This window comes from Drosophila rhopaloa, unplaced genomic scaffold (genome assembly GCF_018152115.1).
Source record: "Drosophila rhopaloa isolate 14029-0021.01 unplaced genomic scaffold, ASM1815211v1 contig_163, whole genome shotgun sequence".
NCBI lineage: Eukaryota > Metazoa > Arthropoda > Insecta > Diptera > Drosophilidae > Drosophila > Drosophila rhopaloa.
Window position 1 is genome coordinate 5117660 of NW_025335043.1, and position 25080 is coordinate 5142739.

Below are 25080 nucleotides of genomic sequence, written 5' to 3' on the forward strand. Positions count from 1 at the left end.
AGTTTCGATTCTTGTCCCTGGTGTGAAAGCCATGACAAATGCGACAGTGGAAACAGTCAGACAATCAAAACACGTTACGACATTTTAGTGTTTTTTGTCGCGTTAGGGCCATCGTGTTTCGCATTATGGTGAAATTCGTCGAGAAAAAAAGATGTAAGTCAAATTAAATTATTAAAAAGAGAAGAGCAATAATATTTTATCCTTATTGGTTAATTATATGGAATGTGTAAGAGCAATCGAGTGGTCAGATTGAAAATAAGTATAATTTAAAAATTTAGATATAACTTGCGATCGGTCAGGTGTCTTCCCTGAACACTAGTGCAGACCTGCTTTTGAAAGCTTTTAGAACTGTGGAGAAGTTTTCGGTGCGTATAAAAGCGGCGATCAGCTGGTTAAATAGTTTAGTTTGTAAACAAGAAGCAACCATCGAGAGCTACCCAGTTGTATTTAACAAATTTTAAGTCCTTAACAAATAAACAGAACAAGCAAATAGTGTCTAAAATGGCTGCCAAAGTACCAAATGTGAAACTTAACAACGGCAAGGAAATTCCAATCCTTGGCCTGGGAACCTGGGGCGTAAGTAGAAAATTAAAGTAACTGCATAAAAACTTGTTTTTCGTATTTCTTTTTGCGATGATCCTTAAAAAAAATAGGCGATAAAAAAATTGACACGCGTTGTATTAATAATAGTTTGCCGGCTATATTTTGCCGGTCATTGTGTTTATACATACATAATTATATTTGTATTTGTTGGCCCCATAATTGGGTAGTTTTCCGCTGCACACGACTTCCCGTTTTGTTTTTCGTATTTCTTTTAGCGATGATCCCTAAAAAAATAGGCGATAAAAAAATTGACACGCGTTGTATTAATAATAGTTTGCCGGCTATATTTTGCCGGTCATTGTGTTTATACATACATACATAATTATATTTGTTTTTGTTGGCCCCACAATTGGGTAGTTTTCCGCTGCACACGACTTCCCGTTTTGTTTTTCGTATGATGATCCTTAAAAAAATAGGCGATAAAAAAATTGACACGCGCTGTATTAATAATAGTTTGCCGGCTATATTTTGCCGGTCATTGTGTTTATACATACATAAATATATTTGTATTTGTTGGCCCCATAATTGGGTAGTTTTCCGCTGCCCACGACTTCCCGTTTTGTTTTTCGTATGATGATCCTTAAAAAAATAGGCGATAAAAAAATTGACATGCGTTGTATTAATAATAGTTTACCGGCTATATTTTGCCGGTCATTGTGTTTATACATACATAAATATATTTGTTTTTGTGGGAGTGTCGATTTTGAGGTGACCCTTTTTTTCAAAAATTTGCCGCATCACCTCTTGATATATCCTCCAAAACATAAATATATTACAAGTACAAGCTGACAAATGTTGATAAAAGTTGATAAGGTATTTCAAGTGTCAGATAACTGAAACCTTACTGACAACGAATTGCGAAATTCCGTTGAGTTTCAAATTTTCCACGGCGCCCTACCTATGAATGGTGGAGACAAATATGTTCTATAGGCCCAGACCTTTCTTTCTTATTCACAGAATTATTTGCAAAAATTCTACGCAGATAATTTATTAACCCTTAAAAGTGTGAAAGCCAATTAGTGAATTTTTAATAGTCTGGTTTTTACAATAATTGTGCGAACTCGCTTATCAATAATACAGATACTACAATTAGTGACCTTTAAAGATGTACACCCCTTTAGTAATTCATTTAAATTAAAAGTTTAAAACTCATTTGGAGCTGCTGAGGAAATTTTTCATCTTATTTTATTTTATTGAAACAACATGACATGGTTTCTGTTTTCAGAGCCCCAAGGGTGAGGTCACCGAAGCTGTGAAAATTGCCATTGATGCCGGATATAGGCACCTCGACTGTGCGCTTGTCTACCAGAATGAGGATGAGGTGGGAGAGGGCATTGAGGCCAAGATCAAGGAGGGTGTGGTCAAGCGGTAAGTTCTAAACTCTGTTTGAAATTCTTCGGAGCGTAGCATTAAACTTCACCTACTTGCAGCGAGGATCTGTTCATCACCAGCAAGCTGTGGAACACTTTCCATAGCCCGAGTCTAGTCAAGCCTGCTCTGCAGAGCACTTTGAGTGCACTGAAGCTTAAGTACCTCGATCTGTACCTTATTCACTCGCCCATTGGATTCAAAGAGGGCGACGGTCTGTTCCCTACCGATAAAGACGGCAAGCCCCTGCACTCATCAGTAGACTATGTCGATACGTGGAAGGCCATGGAGAAGCTGGTGGAGGAAGGGTTGGTCAAGTCCATTGGTGTTTCGAACTTCAACAAGAGGCAGATTGAGCGCGTGCTAGAGGTGGCCAAAATCCCACCGGTAACCAACCAGGTCGAGTGCCACCCATATCTGAACCAGAAAAAACTGACCGATTTCTGCAAGTCGAAGGATATTACGATCACAGCCTACAGTCCTTTGGGATCTCCCAACCATCCATGGTTCAAGGCTGGCGACCCGGTCATCCTAGAAGAGCCTAAGGTATGTTTAATATTACATGGACTAGTTTAATTTGACTAAAATATGTCTTCAACTTATAGATCAAGGAGATTGCTACCAAGAAAAACAAGACACCTGGACAGATCCTCATTCGTTACCAGGTGCACATCGGCAACATTGTTATCCCCAAGTCGGTGAACAAGGATCGCATCGAGTCCAACTTCCAGGTCTTTGACTTCGAGCTGACACCCGAGGAAATCAAAACCATCGAGGGCTTCGAATGCAACGGTCGCCTTTTTGCCCGGCCTGAGTAAGTCTACAGAACCCTACTAAATAATTGTTGTAATTTTTCAAACTTGGATTCATGGTTATAATCATAATTTGGAAATGTATTTCTTTAAATAATTTGTTGACTTCTATATAAAATTTAACCTTTATTTTATTTATTTAGTGATTATGTTTATATTAAATATTTACATTTGTATATATTTATATTTTAGTCATGGTACCCATAACTATTATCCATTTCACGACGAGTATTGAGAGCTTAGAAAAATCGATATCTCCTAAGCAAGAAGTTATGAAGAAGCATACCTATAAAAAATAAATTATACCTATTGCAAAATGAAGCTATTTCAAAAAAAATGTACACAAACATGAACATGAGGCTAACGAATTTCGGACGCATACGTGTTTTTCTTTGAATTGTTTTTGTTTATTTAAGCTTTGTTTACTTAGGTTTTTATTAGTTTACCGTCCCCTGCATGTGTTTTGAAAATTATTATTTGCTAAGTTAAACAATTAGAACATATTTATATGCTAGAAAATAACTTTAAGTTTGTGATTTCCACGATATTTCATTATATGTTATTTACATTGCGATTGTCTTAATTTCTTTTCAAATAAGGTATTTGAACAAAATGAACTTATGTACTTTGAATTTTATTATTTACAGCCACCTCGGTCACCCCCACCACCCTTTCGAGAATGATGAATACTAGAAGACTGCACAGATGAGAGCTTAAACTTATAATTTGTTAATTAATCATTTAATCTGTAATTGTACGAATAACAAATTGAAATTTATGTCTTTGCATTGTTTTTATTATTGTGAAGAACTGGCTGGCCAAAAAAAAGGTTCTTGTATGCCATAAACAATTGTTCCAAAATCGTATACTTCTGACACGAGCGGTTAACGTAAAGTCAAAATATCTAACAAGTGTTTAATCCAAGCTTAAGCCGAAAAACACTATTTTAAACCGATTCTTTTATTCTTAAAAATTCACAAACAAATGCACTAGGTGGAAATGGAGGGGAAAGGATTTTGCTTGGACACGACCAGCTTGTTGTGGGCGTGCGAGATGTAGCCCTTGATCTTTCCTTCGTAAATGAGATTGGCCACGATGCAGTGCGTCTCGTCCAGAGAAACATCAGCCAAGCCGACAAACTGCAGCGCTGAGAGGAAGTCGCCCATGTCCAGCTGGTGGGTCTGACGAATGGCAAACACCTTCTTGAACAGATTCCGGTACACGATGAACTTAAGCTTCTCGACCAAAAGATAGATTCCACTCCGGATTAGCACCAGCTCCTGATCCCTGACAATCTCATCAAAGCGATTCACATTGCCCGCCTTGAGAGCCAGTGCAAGATCGTGGAAGAGCAGAAGATCGTAGCGCTGCAGGAGAGACTTGCGGGGCAGGTAACCCAGCAGCATCTTGACCGGCACCAAGTAGATCAGGATCAGCCGCTTGTTGCTGGCGAACCGATCCGGGCAGTTGCTAAACGCATACGAGAGATCCTGCACAGCAGCCTGATAATTTGAGTCGAACATGGCTCGTCTGCCCACGAAATATTTGTAGGTGATCTGCTCCGGCAGCGGAAAGGAGTCCTTAAAGACACAGTTGTCAATGGCGCGGATGAGGGGTTTGCACAGATGCAGCTTATTGATGCGGAAGTAGATCTTAAATAGCTGATTGACCAGGTTCATCATGCCCAGTCGCTTGGTGTCCTCCTCGGAGGCGCGTCCATCGGCGGCGCAAACGCGGAAGCAGGCCATCATGCAATCGGCGGCCTTTTCCAGCACATGGCCAGGTGTGAATCCCCGACAGTGCTTCTCGCAGGCCTGCGCTAGGTACCTGAGGTCCAGACACACGCGGTACATCAGTGGCAGACACCAATTCTCATCCTTCAGCTGCTGCAGAAGGCGCACCACCGCTCCACAGGCTGCCGCCTGTTGCGTGTAGGCTTCCATATAACCGGGTGGTTCCTGCGCCAAATGATACAACACTTTTAGGTGCGCGGACACCACCTCGTCCAGTGGCGGCTTTAGGAATCGGTCCACCAGCTTCTCCGGCTGAGCGATATACAGGTTGTGATTCTGCACGTGCACGTCGCGCAGCGAGAGGTGTGTGCCCAGTGCCTCGCCATCGTAGTCCTGGGCGGCGTGCAGCACGCCGGATAAATAGTTATTTACGGTGCCAAACATTGTTTTGATTTTTTTGCAGGCGGCAGTCTTAGTGGTGACAATTCGTCGATAGCAACGTCAAACCATGAATGGTACTATCGATATCGATTTACCACTAGTTTTAAAATTCTATTAGATAATTACAATATATTTTCTTTTTGAACAAAGATTTTAAATACTTGAGAATGAAAATAAAGCATAAACATCTCAATATTTATTTAAAACCCCGGGAATTTTATATTTAGTTTCCACATCGATTTAACATTGAAAACGTGATTAATTGTATAAGGACAATTTTAACATTTTGTATATTTCGCAAATGCAGTGGTATATTTAATTGAATTTCTAAATAAGCTGATTTAAACATGTATTTTTTATTTCCCAGATAATGGTTAGCATTTGTAATGATTAATTTAATATATAATTACATGCTAATATTTTGATTGAAATCGGCTGAACACTTTGTGAAATCTCCTAGGCGGCGAATCGATAATGTTTTGCGAAGGTCTTTTGCTTGCCCAAAAGTTTCTAAATTTAAACAATTTACATATATATAGCTGTCACAAGAAATTTATTTTTTTTGTAGCCACTTTAACAGGCTTTTGAGATTAGTTCACTCGGTAATTTTCAAATTAAAGCTTAAAAAACAAGCGAGTATCGTATCATTCCCATATTTTACAAGGTCCTGAAGGAATAAGCGGTTTAAGAAATCGAAGATGTCGACGCCAAATTTTCTTTTAAGTAACGGAAAAAATATGCCAATGGTTGGTCTTGGAACATGGCGGGTAAATATAAATGTCTATAGAATATTATTAAATAATCGGCCAAACGAAATGTGCACTACAATGTTCATTTCACGGTCAATGTCAAAGCTCTCAAAAGTTATCCAAAAGCTTTTCTTTCCGGTTCTTCCCCCTATTTTAGAGCCCCCCGGAGGTCGTCACTCAAGCGGTAAAGGATGCCATTGATATAGGATATCGCCACTTTGATTGCGCCCATATATACGGAAATGAGGCACAGGTGGGCGCTGCACTTCGCGAGAAAATAGAAGAGGGCGTGGTAACACGGTAAGAGGTCCTTTAATGTCCATGTTTAACTGAAATCCTTAATTTCATATTATCCAGCGATTCGCTGTTTATTACGAGCAAACTCTGGAACACCCACCACAAACCGGAGTTGGTGCGATCCGCCTGCGAAACAAGCATGAGGAATCTGGGAGTGGACTACCTGGATCTCTACTTGATGCACTGGCCCATGGCCTACAAGTCGGGCGATAATCTGTATCCCACTTGCCCAGATACGAATAAAGCTGTGTTCGAGGACATCGACTATGTGGACACCTGGCGGGCCATGGAGGATCTGGTGGATACAGGACTATGCCAGGCCATCGGGGTGTCCAACTTCAATGAGCAGCAGATCACTCGGCTACTGAGTGTGGCGAAGCTAAAGCCAGTGGTTCTGCAGATCGAGTGTCACCCGTACTTGAGCCAGAAGCCATTGATTACTCTGTGCTATGATAATGCCATTGCTGTGACTGCTTACAGCTGTCTGGGATCAGGACACACGCCCTACGAAAAACCAGGTTCATATCCACTGCTTCAGCACCCGACCATCCTGTCTATAGCTGAGAAATACGAAAGGACACCGGCACAGGTGATGATATCTACATAAGCAAATCGAAGCCAAATGCCTAACACCCCCTGTTCTCCAGGTGCTCCTCCGCTATCAAACACAATCGGGAATCATTGTGATCCCGCGATCCGTCAGCAAACAGCACATGATGGACAACTTTAAGCGAATCTGGGACTTTGGACTGGCCATTGACGATGTCAAGGCTATTTATGATTTGGACTGTAATGGTCGTTTTATGACCATGAAAGCGTGAGTGTTACTCTTTAGCAGAGATTGAAACTGAACCTTGGTTATATTTAAAATTTGAATTTTTAACAGATTCATTATTCGTTTCTTTCCAAATTCGTTTTTAACAACAACTTTTTATTCCTCTAATGATTTTTTTATCTAATATACGATATATTATTATACTCTTTAGGGCATATGGACACCCCCATCATCCGTTTGAGCCTGTACAGGCAATATAAATAAATTTCCCGGAGACGGTGTAAAATGTGTTGAAGATCTTAACAAAAAACAGGAAATTGTCTTTTTGTTAATCGGTTTTCTTGCATGTAGTGTTGTGACCTTAAGGGTAAAAAATCATTTAAGCATCTACCTCCGTAAAAGATGGAAAAAAAAATCAAGAAATCAAGCAAGAATTATTGTTAGTAATGTCTTATTTGGTGAAAATACTTATTTTAAAAATAATGTCCTTTTAAGACTGTTTAAAAATGATCTTTATTATCCGTGGTAAAGTCATAAATTATTATTTGGGTTCTATTAGTAGGTTGGAGCCTCCATAATAAAAGCAAGAAAGTCACTTTTAAATTGGTTGTCAAAAGATGTTTGAAAATGTGGCTTTTCGTTTTTATATACACTTTTATTTTGCTATTTTTCATTTAGAAAAAATGGAAATACTTAGTAGCCATTGCATTGTCAAAGCCTGCAAATAGTGTTATTAAAATAATAGAAATTTACTTCACAATTATACAATAATGAATACCTTACTGAAAATTCAACTGGTTCGACCCATTTTTCGTTTCTCATTAAGAAATTATGGAAAAATCGAGCGGTTTATGTGGTAATGTATACAGGATCCGGATAAAAGATACTTTTTATGAAAGCAATCCAATACTATTAGGTGCCAGAAGGAGTATGCTGGAAATGCCAAAGTTGTTTTAATGGACGGAAATGAGATTCCTATAATTGGGCTCGGAACTTGGAATGTAAATATTATTTCAGTATCTATTTTTTATAACCACATCGTCCAATGTGTTCACTTAAGCTATTTTATTTATTTTTTTTTACAAAAGTTCATGTCTGCTTCTTTATCTTAAATTAAAAAATTTATTTGTTAAATTTTATTAAACTCAACAAATTTAAATGTAACTAGCGATCGGTCAGCTGTTTTTCCTGAACAACAATGCAGCCCTGCTTTTAAAAGCTTTTCAGAATTTTGAACAAGCTTTCGGTCAGTATAAAAGCGGCAATCAGCTGGTTAAATAGTTCAGTTTGTAAAATAGAAGCATCGAAAGGTGCTAAGTTGTATTTTAAATATTTTAAATTCGTGACAACTAAACAGAAGGAGCCAATAGCGTCTAAAATGGCTGCCAAAGTACCAAATGTGAAATTCAACAACGGCCAGGAAATTCCACTCCTTGGTCTGGGAACCTGGGGCGTAAGTAGAAAATACAACTAACTGCAATAAAAGCACTTGTAAATTTTTGCAATTGCATTTGTTGGCCCCATAATCGGGTAGTTTTCCGCTGCCCACGACTTCCCGTTTTTTTTTATTTCTTTTTGCGTTGATGCTTAAAAAAAGGGGGGCAAAAAAAATTGACACGCGTTGAATTGCTGATAGTTTGCCGGCTGTATTTTGCCGGTCCCTCTGTTTATACATACATAATACACATTATATTTGCTTGTGTGGGAGTGTCGATTCTATCAGCTATAATACAAAAATAACAGATTTTCCGTAGCCTTTATGTTAATTTATACGTTCACTATAATATCATATAATATGTGATTTGCGAAGGTGACCCTTTTTACCTTCTTATGGCAGTGGAAAATTTTTGCAAATATTTGCCACATATCCCCTTCAAAACATATATATATATTTGGGGCACATGGTCGCTTTTACAAGTATTACTAGCTGACAAATGTTGATAAAAGTTCTTATCTGAAGTGGAGGATTTCTAAATAAGATTGCTTCAGTTTCTTCAAGGGATTTATATGAAATATGGGGATAGGTTGTAGCTAAAATATTCAAGAAAGACGCGCCCCTAAACAAACTCAGTACCTAAACCTCCAAGTTGAATACAATTCCTAATGGAAAAGTAGTTTAGATTACGATGCGAAAATAGTTGATAAGCAGCACTTAATTAGCAAGGGTATTATAAGGGTATTTTTAAAATAAGTGTCTTATCTGCTTTAGTTTACGTGCACTATTTATATGCCAGAATAAGAGGAGGCTTGCTTCCCAACCCATAAATTAAACAATTTCTAGTGTCTGTAATATATACTAATTATGTCAAAATTTAATGAGAGTCTTTGATCTATCATTTCTTTGAAAGATTAAACAACATTTGAAATATAAATGTCGTATTGAAAATTTAACATGCGTTTCCCATGTTAATGGCTTTTTACAAGACTGGCCCTTTTTATACCCTTGCAGAGGGTATTATAATTTTGGTCAAAAGTGTGCAACGCAGTGAAGGAGACATCTCCGACCATATAAAGTATATATATTCTTGATCAGGATCACCTCCTGAGTTGATATAAGCATGTCCGTCTGTCCGTCTGTCCGTCTGTCCGTCTGTCTGTCCGTCTGTCTGTTTCTACGCGAACTAGTCTCTCAGTTTTAAAGATATCTAATTGAAACTTTGCACACACCCTTCTTTCCTTTGCACGCAGTATATAAGTCGGAACGGCCGGGATCGGCCGACTATATCCTATAGCTGCCATATAACTGAACGATCGGAAATGCCATAACTTTGGTGTTTTTAAAGTTAGGAAGTTGGGATTTTCTATGGGTTTTACATTTGGCCAATCAATTTGACGTACCAAATTTTATAAGGATCGGCCGACTATATCCTATAGCTGCCATATAACTGAACGATCGGAAATGCCACAACTTCGGTGTTTGTAAAGTTAGGAAGTTGGGATTTTCTATGTGTTTTGTATTTGGCCAATCAATTTGACGTACCAAATTTTATAAGGATCGGCCGACTATATCCTATAGCTGCCATATAACTGATTGATCGGAAATGCCATAACTTTGGTGTTTGTAAAGTTAGGAAGTTGGTATTTTCTATGGGTTTTATTTTTGGCCAATCAATCCGACCTACCAAACTTCATAAGGATCGACCGACTATATCCTATAGCTGCCATATAACTGAACGATTGGAAATGCCATAACTTTGGTGTTTTTAAAGTTACGAAGTTGGGATTTTTTATGAGTATTAAGAATGCATCATATGAATAATTTTGGAAAATATAATTTACAGAGTATTCTGCAAGGGTATATCAACTTCGGCTCCGCCCGAAGTTAGCTTTCCTTTCTTGTTAAAGCTATTATATTTCAAGTGCTTAAACCTAAAATTTATTTCAATTGCCTGACCCAATTCTAATCTTTCGAGGTTTATTGGGATGCGGGAACTAAGGGGCTGATAAGTGACTTCAAGTGTCAGATAGGAGGACGTATAGATTTCGATTTCTTCATCACGCTCCTAGTAACTGAAACTTTTCTGACAACGAATTGCGAAATTCCGTTTAGAGTTTAGAATATTCTATGCTGACGTACTTATGAATGGGGGACATAATTATGTTCTACACGCCATGACCTTCCTTTCTTATTCACAGTATTACTTGCAAAAATTGTTTGCGGATAATTTATTAACCCTGGAAAGTGTGAAATCCAATTAGTGTATTATTATTTAGTCTGGTACCTACTACAATTGTGCAAACTTTTATCACAGACATTCATATAAGTGACCTTTAAAGATACACAATAAGACCTTTAGTAATTCATTTAAGTAAAATGTATAACTTAATACTTATTTGGAACTGCTAAGGAAATCTTTTATTGTATTTTATTTTATTGATGATATGACATGGTTTATGTTTCCAGAGCCCCAAGGGTGAGGTCACCGAGGCTGTGAAAATTGCCATTGATGCCGGATATAGGCACATCGACTGTGCTCTTGTCTACCAGAATGAGGATGAGGTCGGAGAGGGCGTTGAGGCCAAGATCAAGGAGGGTGTTGTCAAGCGGTAAGTTCTAAACTCTGTTTGGTATTCCTCGGAGCGTAGCATTAAACTTCACCTACTTGCAGCGAGGATCTGTTCATCACCAGCAAGCTGTGGAACACTTTCCATAGCCCTGAGCTGGTCAAGACTGCTCTGGAGAGCACATTGAGTTCTCTGAAGCTCAAATACCTCGATCTGTACCTTATTCACTGGCCCATGGGATTCAAAGAGGGCTGCGAGCTGTTCCCTAGCGATAAGGACGGCAAGACCCTGTACTCACCAGTCGACTATGTCGATACGTGGAAGGCCATGGAGAAGCTGGTGGAGGAAGGGCTGGTCAAGTCCATTGGTGTTTCTAACTTCAACAGGAGGCAGATTGAGCGCGTGCTAGAGGTGGCCAAAATCCCACCGGTAACCAACCAGATCGAGTGCCACCCATATCTGACACAGAAAAAACTGATTGATTTCTGCAAGTCGAAGGATATTACGATTACCGCCTACAGTCCCTTGGGATCTCCCAATCGCCCATGGGCCAAGGCTGGCGACCCAGTCATCCTAGAGGAGGCTAAGGTCTGTCTGATATTACATGGGCTAGATTAATTTGACTAACATATGTCTTCAACTTATAGATCAAGGAGATTGCTACCAAGAAAAACAAGACTCCTGGACAGATCCTCATTCGTTACCAGGTGCAGCGCGCCAACATTGTTATCCCCAAGTCGGTGACCAAGGATCGAATCGAGTCGAACTTCCAGGTCTTTGACTTTGAGCTGACACCCGAGGAAATCGAAACCATCGAGAGCTTCGAGTGCAACGGCCGCCTTGTGCCCTTGCTTAGGTAAGTCTTGAGAACCCAACAGAATTTTTTTAATGGATACAATCAAAAATTTGAAATAATCAAATATTTATATTTATATATATTTATATTTTTTTAAAATTTATATTTTAGTCATGGTACCCATAAGTATTATCCATTTCACGACGAGTATTGAGCTTAGAGAAATCGATATCTCCTAAGCAAGAAGTTATGAAGAAGAATACCTATAAATGAGAAATAATATATATTGCAACATGAAGCTATTTCAAGAAAAATATCTACAAAAACATGAACATGAGGCTAACGTATGTTTTCACTTTTTCAGACGCATACGTGTTTCTCTCTGAATTGTTTGTGTTGACTTAAGCTTAGTTTGCTTAGTTTTTTTTATTGGTTTACCGTTCCCCGCTTGTGTTTTAAAATGTATTATTTGGTTTGTTAAATAATTTGAACCCGTTTATACGCTTGAAAATAGTTTTAGCTTGTCATTTCCCCGATATTCCCTTATATGTTATTTGCATTGCGATTGTCTTAATCTATTTTCATAAAACGAAATTGAACGAAATGAACTTATTAATTTTGAATTTAATTATTTACAGCCACTTCGGTCACCCCCACCACCCTTTCGAGAAGGACGAATACTAGAAGACAGCACAGAAGAGAGCTCAAATTTATAATTTGTTACATAATCATTTAATCTGTAATCGTACGAAAAAAAAAAACTTGAAAATTATGTCTACATTGTTTTTATTATTGTGAAGAACTGGCTGGCCAAATAAAAGTTTCTCGTGTGCCATTAACAATGTTCCAAAATCGGTTAATGTACCTCTGACGTACGCTTCTGACACGAGCGAGCGATTTACGTAAAGTCAAAATATCTAACAAGTGTTTAATCCAAACGAAGACAAAATATTTTGCACAGTTGTTTCTTTAGCAGGTATTCAAGAGATGTTTATTTTGAACTATAGTACTTCTTAGTTTTGTCAATTTGCACAGTTTTTGTTATTTTTTTTAGACAATGGAAGTACCAAATGTTCTTTAACAAATAAAATTTGCAACCTAGACAAGCATCTACGCAAATAGCCCAAAAAAATGAAACTGGATCGGGTATAAAAGGTTTCGAAATTTTATTTTGGCCAACAGATCTAATTGATCAGACGCCCGGTTACTAGGACGATCATGCGTTTGATTTTCGTCGCGGTCTTGGCTGCTTTTCTGGCCCTCGCAGCGGCCCAATCCCAATCTAAAACGGCAACGGCCGTGGCTACCCCGGATATAAAACCACAGCCATGTTGTGAAAGTGTTAGACAAACTCTGATTGAAATTCGAAAAGATATTCGCTTGTGGCTGCTGGATCGGCTTTTCGGAAAGTTACTTCTCCTGCACGATGGAGAATTGCTTGGAAATCCGAACTATGTGAATTGTGCCAACGGGAAAAAGGTACTTGAACTCTCCGATGAGAGCTCTAAGACTTTAGATAACGGGGTAACAACTAAATCCTCAACAACAACCACCACGACAACAACATCGAATGACGGTAAATCCACAGACTCCACAGCTCCAGCAGTGAAAAATGCTCAGGGAGGCTCCTCCACAACAACCACGACCAAATCTTCGGATGCTGCCCAGTCCAGCACTAATTCTGACCCTATTGTGAAAGTTACTCAGGGAAGCTCCTCAAACGGTGATGAAAAGTCCAGCCAATCCACGACCACAACGACGACAACCTCGAATGAGAGTAAATCCACTGACACGACTGCTCCAGTTGTAGAAGTCACTCAGGGAAGCTCCTCGAATGGAAATGGAAACTCCAGTCAGTTTTCGTCCACAACAACCACGACCACATCTTCCGATGAGGGCCAGTCCAGCACTACTTCTGACCCTATTGTGAAAGTCACTCAGGAAAGCTCATCGAACGGTGATGGAAACTCCAGCCAATCCACGACCACAACCACAACGACAACAACCTCGAATGAAGGTCAATCCACCGACACGACTGCTCCAGTTGTTAAAGTCACTCAGGGAAGCTCATCGAATGGAAGTGGAAACTCCAGTCAGTCTTCGTCCACAACAACCACGACCACATCTTCCGATGAGGGCCAGTCGAGCACTGCTTCTGACCCTATTTTGAAAGTCACTCAGGGAAGCTCCTCGAACGGTGGCGGAAACTCTACTCAATCCACGACCACAACCACAACGACGACAACCTCGAATCAAGGTCAATCCACCGACACGACTGCTCCAGTTGTAGAAGTCACTCAGGGAAGCTCCTCGAATGGAAATGGAAACTCCATTCAGTCTTCGTCCACAACAACCACGACCACTTCTTCCGATGAGGGCCAGTCCAGCACTACTTCTGACCCTATTGTGAAAGTCACTCAGGGGAGCTCATCGAACGGTGGCGGAAACTCCAGCCAATCCACGACCACGTCCACAACGACAACAACCTCGAATGAAGTTCAATCCACCGACACGACTGCCCCAGTTGTTAAAGTCACTCAGGGAAGCTCCTCGAATGAAAATGGAAAATCCAGTCAGTCTACGTCCACAACAACCACGACCACATCTTCCGATGAGGGCCAGTCCAGCCCTACTTCTGACCCTATTGTGAAAGTCACTCAAGAAAGCTCATCGAACGGTGATGGAAACTCCAGCCAATCCACGACCACAACCACAACGACAACAACATCGAATGAAGGTCAATCCACCGACACGACTGCTCCAGTTGTTAAAGTCACTCAGGGAAGCTCCTCGAATGGAAGTGGAAACTCTAGTCAGTCTTCGTCCACAACAACCACGACCACATCTTCCGATGAGGGCCAGTCGAGCACTGCTTCTGACCCTATTTTGGAAGTCACTCAGGGAAGCTCCTCGAACGGTGGCGAAATCTCTACTCAATCCACGACCACAACCACAACGACGAAAACCTTGAATCAAGGTCATTCCACCGACACGACTGCTCCAGTTGTAGAAGTCACTCAGGGAAGCTCCTTGAATGGAAATGGAAACTCCAGTCAGTCTTCGTCCACAACAACCACGACCACATCTTCCGATGAGGGCCAGTCGAACACTGCTTCTGACCCTATTGTGGAAGTCACTCAGGGAAGCTCCTCGAACGGTGGCGGAAACTCTACTCAATCCACGACCACAACCACAACGACGACAACCTCGAATGAAGGTCAATCCACCGACACGACTGCTCCAGTTGTTAAAGTCACTCAGGGAAGCTCCTCGAATGGAAGTGGAAACTCCAGTCAGTCTTCGTCCACAACAACCACGACCACATCTTCCGATGAGGGCCCGTCGAGCACTACTTCGGACCCTATTGTGGAAGTCACTCAGGGAAGCTCCTCGAACGGTGGCGGAAACTCTACTCAATCTACGACCATAACCACAACGACCACAACCTCGAATGAAAGTCAATCCACCGACACGACTACTCCAGTTGTTAAAGTCACTCAGGGAAGCTCCTCGAATGGAAATGGAAACTCCAGTCAGTCTACGTCCACAACAACCACGACCACATCTTCCGATGAGGGCCAGTCGAGCACTACTTCTGACCCTATTGTGGAAGTCACTCAGGGAAGCTCCTCGAACGGTGGCGGAAACTCTACTCAATCCACGACCACAACCACAACGACGACAACCTCGAATGAAGGTCAATCCACCGACACGACTGCTCCAGTTGTTCAAGTCACTCAGGGAAGCTCCTCGAATGGAAGTGGAAACTCCAGTCAGTCTTCGTCCACAACAACCACGACCACATCTTCCGATGAGGGCCAGTCGAGCACTAATTCGGACCCTATTGTGGAAGTCACTCAGGGAAGCTCCTCGAACGGTGGCGGAAACTCTACTCAATCTACGACCATAACCACAACGACCACAACCTCGAATGAAAGTCAATCCACCGACACGACTACTCCAGTTGTTAAAGTCACTCAGGGAAGCTCCTCGAATGGAAGTGGAAACTCCAGTCAGTCTTCGTCCACAACAACCACGACCACATCTTCCGATGGGGGCCAGTCGAGCACTGCTTCTGACCCTATTGTGGAAGTCACTCAGGGAAGCTCCTCGAACGGTGATGGAAACTCCAGCCAATCCACGACCACAACGACGACAACCTCGAATGAGAGTAAATCCACTGACACGACTGCTCCAGTTGTAGAACTCACTCAGGGAAGCTCCTCGAATGGAAATGGAAACTCCAGTCAGTCTTCGTCCACAACAACCACGACCACATCTTCCGATGAGGGCCAGTCCAGCACTACTTCTGACCCTATTGTGAAAGTCACTCAGGGGAGCTCCTCGAACGGTGGCGGAAACTCCAGCAAATCCACGACCACGTCCACAACGACGACAACCTCGAATGAAGTTCAATCCACCGACACGACTGCTCCAGTTGTTAAAGTCACTCAGGGAAGCTCCTCGAATGGAAGTGGAAACTCTAGTCAGTCTTCGTCCACAACAACCACGACCACATCTTCCGATGAGGGCCAGTCGAGCACTGCTTCTGACCCTATTTTGGAAGTCACTCAGGGAAGCTCCTCGAACGGTGGCGAAATCTCTACTCAATCCACGACCACAACCACAACGACGAAAACCTTGAATCAAGGTCATTCCACCGACACGACTGCTCCAGTTGTAGAAGTCACTCAGGGAAGCTCCTTGAATGGAAATGGAAACTCCAGTCAGTCTTCGTCCACAACAACCACGACCACATCTTCCGATGAGGGCCAGTCGAACACTGCTTCTGACCCTATTGTGGAAGTCACTCAGGGAAGCTCCTCGAACGGTGGCGGAAACTCTACTCAATCCACGACCACAACCACAACGACGACAACCTCGAATGAAGGTCAATCCACCGACACGACTGCTCCAGTTGTTAAAGTCACTCAGGGAAGCTCCTCGAATGGAAGTGGAAACTCCAGTCAGTCTTCGTCCACAACAACCACGACCACATCTTCCGATGAGGGCCAGTCGAGCACTACTTCGGACCCTATTGTGGAAGTCACTCAGGGAAGCTCCTCGAACGGTGGCGGAAACTCTACTCAATCTACGACCATAACCACAACGACCACAACCTCGAATGAAAGTCAATCCACCGACACGACTACTCCAGTTGTTAAAGTCACTCAGGGAAGCTCCTCGAATGGAAATGGAAACTCCAGTCAGTCTACGTCCACAACAACCACGACCACATCTTCCGATGAGGGCCAGTCGAGCACTACTTCTGACCCTATTGTGGAAGTCACTCAGGGAAGCTCCTCGAACGGTGGCGGAAACTCTACTCAATCCACGACCACAACCACAACGACGACAACCTCGAATGAAGGTCAATCCACCGACACGACTGCTCCAGTTGTTCAAGTCACTCAGGGAAGCTCCTCGAATGGAAGTGGAAACTCCAGTCAGTCTTCGTCCACAACAACCACGACCACATCTTCCGATGAGGGCCAGTCGAGCACTAATTCGGACCCTATTGTGGAAGTCACTCAGGGAAGCTCCTCGAACGGTGGCGGAAACTCTACTCAATCTACGACCATAACCACAACGACCACAACCTCGAATGAAAGTCAATCCACCGACACGACTACTCCAGTTGTTAAAGTCACTCAGGGAAGCTCCTCGAATGGAAGTGGAAACTCCAGTCAGTCTTCGTCCACAACAACCACGACCACATCTTCCGATGGGGGCCAGTCGAGCACTGCTTCTGACCCTATTGTGGAAGTCACTCAGGGAAGCTCCTCGAACGGTGATGGAAACTCCAGCCAATCCACGACCACAACGACGACAACCTCGAATGAGAGTAAATCCACTGACACGACTGCTCCAGTTGTAGAACTCACTCAGGGAAGCTCCTCGAATGGAAATGGAAACTCCAGTCAGTCTTCGTCCACAACAACCACGACCACATCTTCCGATGAGGGCCAGTCCAGCACTACTTCTGACCCTATTGTGAAAGTCACTCAGGGGAGCTCCTCGAACGGTGGCGGAAACTCCAGCAAATCCACGACCACGTCCACAACGACGACAACCTCGAATGAAGTTCAATCCACCGACACGACTGCTCCAGTTGTTAAAGTCACTCAGGGAAGCTCCTCGAATGCAAATGGAAACTTCAGTCAGTCTACGTCCACAACAACCACGACCACATCTTCCGATGAGGGCCAGTCGAGCACTGCTTCTGACCCTATTGTGGAAGTCACTCAGGGAAGCTCCTCGAACGGTGGCGGAAACTCTACTCAATCCACGACCACAACCACAACGACAACAACCTCGAGTGAAGGTCAATCCACCAACACGACTGCTCCAGTTGTTAAAGTCACTCAGGGAAGCTCCTCGAATGGAAGTGGAAACTCCAGTCAGTCTTCGTCCACAACAACCACGACCACATCTTCCGATGAGGGCCAGTCCAGCACCACTACTGACCCTATTGTGAAAGTCACTCAGGGAAGCTCCTCTAACGGTGATGGAAACTCCAGCCCATCCACGACCACAACCACAACGACAACAACCTCGAATGAAGGTCAATCCACCAACACGACTGCTCCAGTTGTAGAAGTCACTCAGGGAAGCTTCTCGAATGGAAATGGAAACTCCAGTCAGTCTTCGTCCACAACAACCACGAGCACTGCTTCTGACCCTATTGTGGAAGTCACTCAGGGAAGCTCCTCGAACGGTGGCGGAAACTCTACTCAATCCACGACCACAACCACAACGACGACAACCTCGAATGAAGGTCAATCCACCGACACGACTGCTCCAGTTGTAGAAGTCACTCAGGGAAGCTCCTCGAATGGAAATGGAAACTCCAGTCAGTCTACGTCCACAACAACCACGACCACATCTTCCGATGAGGGCCAGTCGAGCACTACTTCTGACCCTATTGTGGAAGTCACTCAGGGAAGCTCCTCGAACGGTGGCGGAATCTCTACTCAATCCACGACCACAACCACAACGACGACAACCTCGAATGAAGGTCAATCCACCGACACGACTGCTCCAGTTGTTCAAGTCACTCAGGGAAGCTCCTCGAATGGAAGTGGAAACTCCAGTCAGTCTTCGTCCACAACAACCACGACCACATCTTCCGATGAGGGCCAGTCGAGCACTACTTCGGACCCTATTGTGGAAGTCACTCAGGGAAGCTCCTCGAACGGTGGCGGAAACTCTACTCAATCTACGACCATAACCACAACGACCACAACCTCGAATGAAAGTCAATCCACCGACACGACTACTCCAGTTGTTAAAGTCACTCAGGGAAGCTCCTCGAATGGAAGTGGAAACTCCAGTCAGTCTTCGTCCACAACAACCACGACCACATCTTCCGATGAGGGCCAGTCCAGCACCACTACTGACCCTATTGTGAAAGTCACTCAGGGAAGCTCCTCTAACGGTGATGGAAACTCCAGCCAATCGACGACCATAACCACAACGACAACAACCTCGAATGAAGGTCAATCCACCAACACGACTGCTCCAGTTGTTAAAGTCACTCAGGGAAGCTCCTCGTACGGAAATGGAAACTCCAGTCAGTCTTCGTCCACAATAACCACGACCACTTCTTCCGATGAGGGCCAGTCAAGCACTGCTTCTGGCCCTATTGTGCAAGTCACGAAGGGCAGCTCCTCAAACGGTGATGGAGAATCCAGCCAATCTACGGCCACAACCACAACGACAACAACCTCGAATGAGGGTCAATCTAAAGAATCCACGCCGGTAGATTCCAGTATTTTAGTTAAAGGCGGAACACAAGGCTCAAAGTGGACTAAGACCACAAAAACTTATTCGTCAAAGACCTCTAAGATCCCCAAGTCAAAAGGTAACTCGAATTCCAGCTCTACCGAAACAACGACAACTGTAACATCAAGCTCCTCCGAGTCACCTAAGATCAGACACTCCTGGTCGAAGTTATGGAAGAAAACATCCCATGGTGGCAAGGCTAAAAAATATTGGGCCAAGCGGTGGGCAAACATAGCCCGCAAAAATAAAACCGAGAGTTTCTCTGTTGACGGAGGAGAATCGTCTGACTCAATAGCCGATGCTGTTGTTGATCTCAATCAAGGTTCAAACCAATTATCTCCATCAGGAGATTGGAGCCAGTCATCCACAACTACTACTATAACATCAACCAACGGAAGCGATCAGTCAACTGCTTCATCTGTGCCTGTAGTCGATGCCAGTGTAGTGGTTAAAGGCGACAAATCAAGCTCAACCACGACTGGAACTACAAAAACGTATTCGTCAAAAACCCCCAAGATTCCAAAGTCTGTTGGAAAATCGAGCACCACCTCTAGCGAAACTACAACAACTACAACTTTAAGCACTTCGACACCTAAGATCAAGCACTCCTGGTCGAGTTCATCGAAGAAATCTGTCAATGGTGGAAACTCTAGCGAGACATCGTCGACCACGACAACAACGACTTCTTCAGATAAGAATGATTCTGCAGTTGATGCCAGCCTTTCACTTAACGGTGGAAAATCAAGCACAACATCGTCAACAACGACCACGACAACATCTAACTCAGAAGGAAAACTGTCTGATAGCTTGACTCTTCCTGTACTTGACGCCAGCCTTTCGCTGAATGGCGGAGATTTGGGCTCGAAATCTTCAACGACGACTACAACGACCACCACCAAAGGAAGCAAGTCGTCAAGTACCTCATCGCTACCTGCAGTTGATGCCAGCCTTTCACTTAATGGTGGAAAATCAAGCACAACATCGTCCACAACGACCACGACAACATCTAACTCAGGAGGAAAACTGTCTGATAGCTTGACTCTTCCTGTACTTGACGCCAGCATTTCCTTGAATGGCGGAGATTTGGGCTCCAAATCTACAACAACGACTACAACAACCACAACCAAGGGAAGCAAGTCGTCAAGTACCTCATCGCTACCTGCAGTTGATGCCAGCCTTTCACTTAATGGTGGAAAATCAAGCATAACATCGTCAACAACGACCACGACAACATCTAACTCAGAAGGAAAACTGTATGATAGCTTGACTCTTCCTGTACTTGACGCCAGCCTTTCGCTGAATGGGGGAGATTTGGGCTCGAAATCTTCAACAACGACTACAACAACCACCACCAAAGGAAGCAAGTCGTCAAGTACCTCATCGCTACCTGCAGTTGATGCCAGCCTTTCACTTAATGGTGGAAAATCAAGCACAACATCGTCCACAACGACCACGACAACATCTAACTCAGGAGGAAAACTGTCTGATAGCTTGACTCTTCCTGTATTTGACGCCAGCATTTCGCTAAATGGCGGAGATTTGGCATCGAAATCTTCAACAACGACTAAAACAACCACCACCAAGGGAAGCAAGTCGTCAAGTACCTCATCACTACCTGTAGTTGATGCCAGCATTTCACTTAATGGTGGAAAATCAAGCACAACATCGTCAACAACGACCACGACAACATCTAACTCAGAAGGAAAACTGTCTGATAGCTTGACTCTTCCTGTACTTGACGCCAGCCTTTCGCTGAATGGCGGAGATTTGGGCTCGAAATCTTCAATAACGACTACAACAACCACCACCAAAGAAAGCAAGTCGTCAAGTACCTCATCGCTACCTGCAGTTGATGCCAGCCTTTCACTTAATGGTGGAAAATCAAGCACAACATCGTCAACAACGACCACGACAACATCTAACTCAGGAGGAAAACTGTCTGATAGCTTGACTCTTCCTGTACTTGACGCCAGCATTTCCTTGAATGGCGGAGATTTGGGCTCCAAATCTACAACAACGACTACAACAACCACAACCAAGGGAAGCAAGTCGTCAGGTACCTCATCGCTACCTGCAGTTGATGCCAGCCTTTCACTTAATGGTGGAAAATCAAGCACAACATCGTCAACAACGACCACAACAACATCCAACTCAGGAGGAAAACTGTCTGATAGCTTGACTCTTCCTGTACTTGACGCCAGCATTTCCTTGAATGGCGGAGATTTGAGCTCGAAATCTTCAACAACGACTACAACAACCACCACCAAGGGAAGCAAGTCGACAAGTACCTCATCGCTACCTGCAGTTGATGCCAGCCTTTCACTAAATGGTGGAAAATCAAGCACAACATCGTCAACAACGACCACGACAACATTTAACTCAGGTGGAAAACTGTCTGATAGCTTGACTCTTCCTGTACTTGACGCCAGCATTTCCCTGAAGGGCGGAGATTTGGGCTCGAAATCTTCAACAACGACTACAACAACCACCACCAAGGGAAGCAAGTCGTCAAGTACCCCATCGCTACCTGCTGTTGATGCAAGCCTTTCACTTAATGGCGGAAAATCAAGCACAACATCGTCAACAACGACCACAACAACATCCAACTCAGGAGGAAAACTGTCTGATAGCTTGACTCTTCCTGTACTTGACGCCAGCATTTCCTTGAAGGGCGGAGATTTGGGCTCGAAATCTTCAACAACGACTACAACAACCACCACCAAAGGAAGCAAGTCGACAAGTACCTCATCACTACCTGTAGTTGATGCCAGCATTTCACTTAATGGTGGAAAATCAAGCACAACTTCGTCAACAACGACCACAACCATATCCACCACGGGAGGAAAATTGGCAGACAGCTTGACTCTACCTGTAGTTGACGCCAGCATAGCATTTAATGACGGTAAGTCGAGCTCAACCTCGACCAAAACGACAAAAACCTATACCTCGAACCACTCAAAAGTTCCAGATTCAAATGGAAAGTCTAGTTCAAGCAAAACTACAACTACAACCATAACATCAAAAACTGCATCGGTGCCTAAGACTCAGACAAAATACTCTTGGTCTAGTTCGTCGCAGAAAACATCTAATCCTATCCGGCTAACCCTGCCAATCCTTGATGCAGGCATCTCTGTAGGTGGAGGTGATTCTTCGGGTTCCTGGTCAAAGCTGATTAAAAGAAGCACCACAAATGGTGTGACCGATGGCAGTGATGGCTCATCAGTTTCAGGTTCTATTGGTGGTGGAAGCGGATCTCGAGGCACACAATCCTGGTCCCAGCGCTCAGGATTCTCCAGTGACAGATCTAGTGACCAGGGATCTTCAGACATCCGTTTCCGTTTGGCTCGTGGCCGGTCCGCTCAAGATGGGCAGTCGCAGAACTCCAATTCCTGGACACAAGACAACATTGGTTCCGATAATGAGGCGATATCCGTTGATGGGCTGAATGCGGAGCAGTTGGAGAGTTCCAGTGACGCAACTACACTCCAAGGTGGACCCTATTGGTGGGGCAACCGACGTTGGATGGGCGTTGGAGCCAGGCCGAGATGGGGTTACCAATGGAGTCCATATGGAAGCGGATGGGGCGGTTGGAGCAATCAATATTAAAGTTTTTCCGATATGGATAGGGCCAGAATAAAATGGCTGATGACTTTAATTTTAACGATTGTAAAATATATGCATTTGAATATTATGAAATCGTTTTTCATGTTTGGTATCACAGCAATACCACTTGTTGGGAAATTTTACGCTTACTGTGGGTTTTTTAAAATCCTTTAATACCAATTTATTAGAGGCTACGGTAACTGGTCAATGTTCTTAAAAACAGGGCCGATTTTTTGTCTATTATAATTTTTGGGAGAAATAAAATCCCAGCTAAGAAAAGTTTGTTTTCTTAAGCGTCAATATGAAATCTAACATTAACAGGGCCCCAGACTACCTGCTAAGTCTTTTTCTTCTGTAATGTTTTCTCGTTCAAATAAATTAGAAAAAGTAGAAAAAACTGATTTGTTTTTACAAGTTTATCTGTGTCTTAACTTTTTCGGACAGATGCCCTCCTGCACTTTGCAGAGGATAAGAGAAACAGGTTAAGTACCCAAAAATTAAAAATAATAAATTTCAGAATAAATGTAGAGTAATCTTTCGAAAAAAAATATAAAGTTGCATTCTTTATATTTGTCGAACAACCATTTCTTTAATTTAAGAAAGTAATGAAATATTTAGCATGTTTATTTTAATAATCTGCAAAATGCTAATTCATTTATTTTAAAAATAATTTTGCGAATTTAGCAAGTACATAAATCATTAGAAATTTCTTTCAATGGACACTTTTTTTTTGTTTCGGGGACAAGAAACTCTAAAAGAAAAAGTAAAACTTGTTTCCATTACTGCTGCTGTTTAAAAACTTAATTAAGTCCGTCCATGACCCTTGGGGAACTGATGGATATTCTGTCGTGGTCGGAGCAGCTTCAGTGGTTGTGGGTGTTTCGGCGTTGGCGCATGACATCGCCACCTGAACCACCGAACAAATAAGAAACAAAACCTCTATCTTCATGTTTGGTTGGAATGAAAACTAAATTTTTAGTTACTTGCTTTGGTGTTTTTATATCATTCCCAAAGCAAAGTCTAATGTCTAAATCTACTCCGCTAAATATTTGCACATATGTTTCAGGTCTTAGTTTCTAACGACAAAAAGTCAGTAGCCTGCGTGGTACGTGATACGAATTGGAGCATTATATTTATCATGGTGGTAATTTCACTGTTCTTTTGTATTATTAAAAATTGTATTTTTTTATTCTTATAACATGCTGTCCATAATCTGCTCAAAACAAATATTAAAAAAATTAAAAAATTTCTGTTCTCTAAGAGTGTTTTTTGTTTGTTTTACTAATTTGAAAGGCATATATATTTTTAATAACGGTTTGCATTTTAATTGTCAAGTACTTGTAAATAAATATATCTTTATTTATAATTATAATTGCAAAATATTTTAAAATTTGTGATATTTCAAAGATGAAAAAAAAATGTCGTCTCTTTTTATTTATTCCTACTTAAGTCTTTTAATAAAGAAAAAAATAATTTTTATTGATCATTTTTATACCCTTGCAGAGGGTATTTTAATTTCAGTCAAAACTTTGCAACGCATTGAAGGAGACATTTCCGATCCTTTAAAGTATATATATTCTTGATCAGCATCACCAGGAGAGTTGATCTAGCCATGTCCGTCCGTCCGTCTGTCCGTTTCTGCGCAAACTAGTATCTCAGTTTTAAAGCTATCTGTTTGAAAGCTAAAGTTGTCTTTCTATTGCAGGTAGTATATAAGTCGGAACGAGACGAATCGGGCGACTATATCATATAGCTCACATAGGAACAATCGGAAAAAAAATTCAAAAAAATTATAACTTTGTTGTTTTTAATTTTTTTTGTTCTTCGGGATTTGGTAATATTTAAATATTGTGGAATTACGGTTTAAATTAAATTAAAATCGGACAACAATATCATATAGATTCCATAGAAGCGATAGCAAAACGGACTTAGCTTCATTGCTTTTAGTAATATAGGCATAGAAATCGAAATGTAGTTCATTAATAATATCTGCAAGGGTATATAAACTTCGGCTTTGCTTCTTATCTTGTTTTAATCTAAAACTAATTTAATTATTGTGATGATTTTGAAAACTTCGCGCCTAACAGGTATTTTTTCCATATTCGGTGCTAAA

The 25080-nt window shown here is 42.3% G+C and overlaps 6 protein-coding genes across 10 annotated transcripts; 4 read left to right on the top strand and 2 right to left on the bottom strand.

Moving 5' to 3' along the window:
• Positions 1–398: 398 nt before the first annotated feature.
• On the top strand, positions 399–3561 carry LOC108040560 (aldo-keto reductase family 1 member B1). Its single transcript, XM_017118065.2, has 5 exons — positions 399–576; positions 1829–1971; positions 2034–2517; positions 2577–2785; positions 3431–3561. Exons 1-5 carry the CDS (start codon positions 502–504, stop codon positions 3474–3476), a joined length of 957 nt encoding a protein of 318 aa, XP_016973554.1. The 5' UTR covers positions 399–501; the 3' UTR covers positions 3477–3561.
• Positions 3562–3725: 164 nt separating this feature from the next.
• On the bottom strand, positions 3726–5006 carry LOC108040559 (PCI domain-containing protein 2 homolog). The gene has a single exon (XM_017118064.1). It carries the CDS (start codon positions 4958–4960, stop codon positions 3773–3775), a length of 1188 nt encoding a protein of 395 aa, XP_016973553.1. The 5' UTR covers positions 4961–5006; the 3' UTR covers positions 3726–3772.
• A 388-nt stretch (positions 5007–5394) lies between these two features.
• LOC108040558 (aldo-keto reductase family 1 member B1) lies at positions 5395–7285 on the top strand. Of its 2 annotated transcripts, XM_017118063.2 has the most exons (6): positions 5395–5559; positions 5622–5724; positions 5864–6006; positions 6064–6592; positions 6651–6820; positions 6990–7285. In XM_017118063.2, the coding sequence occupies exons 2-6, from the start codon at positions 5656–5658 to the stop codon at positions 7036–7038; spliced, it is 960 nt and encodes a 319-aa protein (XP_016973552.1). In that variant the 5' UTR covers positions 5395–5559; positions 5622–5655; the 3' UTR covers positions 7039–7285. The 2 variants fall into 2 exon arrangements, with proteins under 2 accessions (XP_016973552.1, XP_016973551.1); XM_017118062.2 differs by having other exon boundaries at positions 5396–5724.
• A 248-nt stretch (positions 7286–7533) lies between these two features.
• Positions 7534–12351, top strand: LOC123037419 (aldo-keto reductase family 1 member B1). Of its 4 annotated transcripts, XR_006417485.1 has the most exons (7): positions 7534–7634; positions 7695–7779; positions 10683–10825; positions 10888–11371; positions 11431–11639; positions 11751–11923; positions 12218–12351. XR_006417485.1 is itself a non-coding variant. In XM_044457914.1 (6 exons), the coding sequence occupies exons 1-6, from the start codon at positions 7549–7551 to the stop codon at positions 12261–12263; spliced, it is 1053 nt and encodes a 350-aa protein (XP_044313849.1). In that variant the 5' UTR covers positions 7534–7548; the 3' UTR covers positions 12264–12351. The 4 variants fall into 4 exon arrangements, 2 of the variants coding, with proteins under 2 accessions (XP_044313849.1, XP_044313850.1); XM_044457914.1 differs by lacking the exon at positions 11751–11923; XR_006417486.1 differs by lacking the exons at positions 7534–7634; positions 7695–7779 and adding an exon at positions 8053–8231.
• Positions 12352–12779: 428 nt separating this feature from the next.
• On the top strand, positions 12780–22970 carry LOC108040481 (serine-rich adhesin for platelets). The gene has a single exon (XM_017117961.2). The coding sequence runs from the start codon at positions 12798–12800 to the stop codon at positions 22968–22970; it is 10173 nt and encodes a 3390-aa protein (XP_016973450.2). The 5' UTR covers positions 12780–12797.
• Positions 22971–23665: 695 nt separating this feature from the next.
• LOC123037445 lies at positions 23666–23916 on the bottom strand. Its single transcript, XM_044458117.1, has one exon. It carries the CDS (start codon positions 23914–23916, stop codon positions 23719–23721), a length of 198 nt encoding a protein of 65 aa, XP_044314052.1. The 3' UTR covers positions 23666–23718.
• Between the last annotated feature and the right edge of the window lie 1164 nt (positions 23917–25080).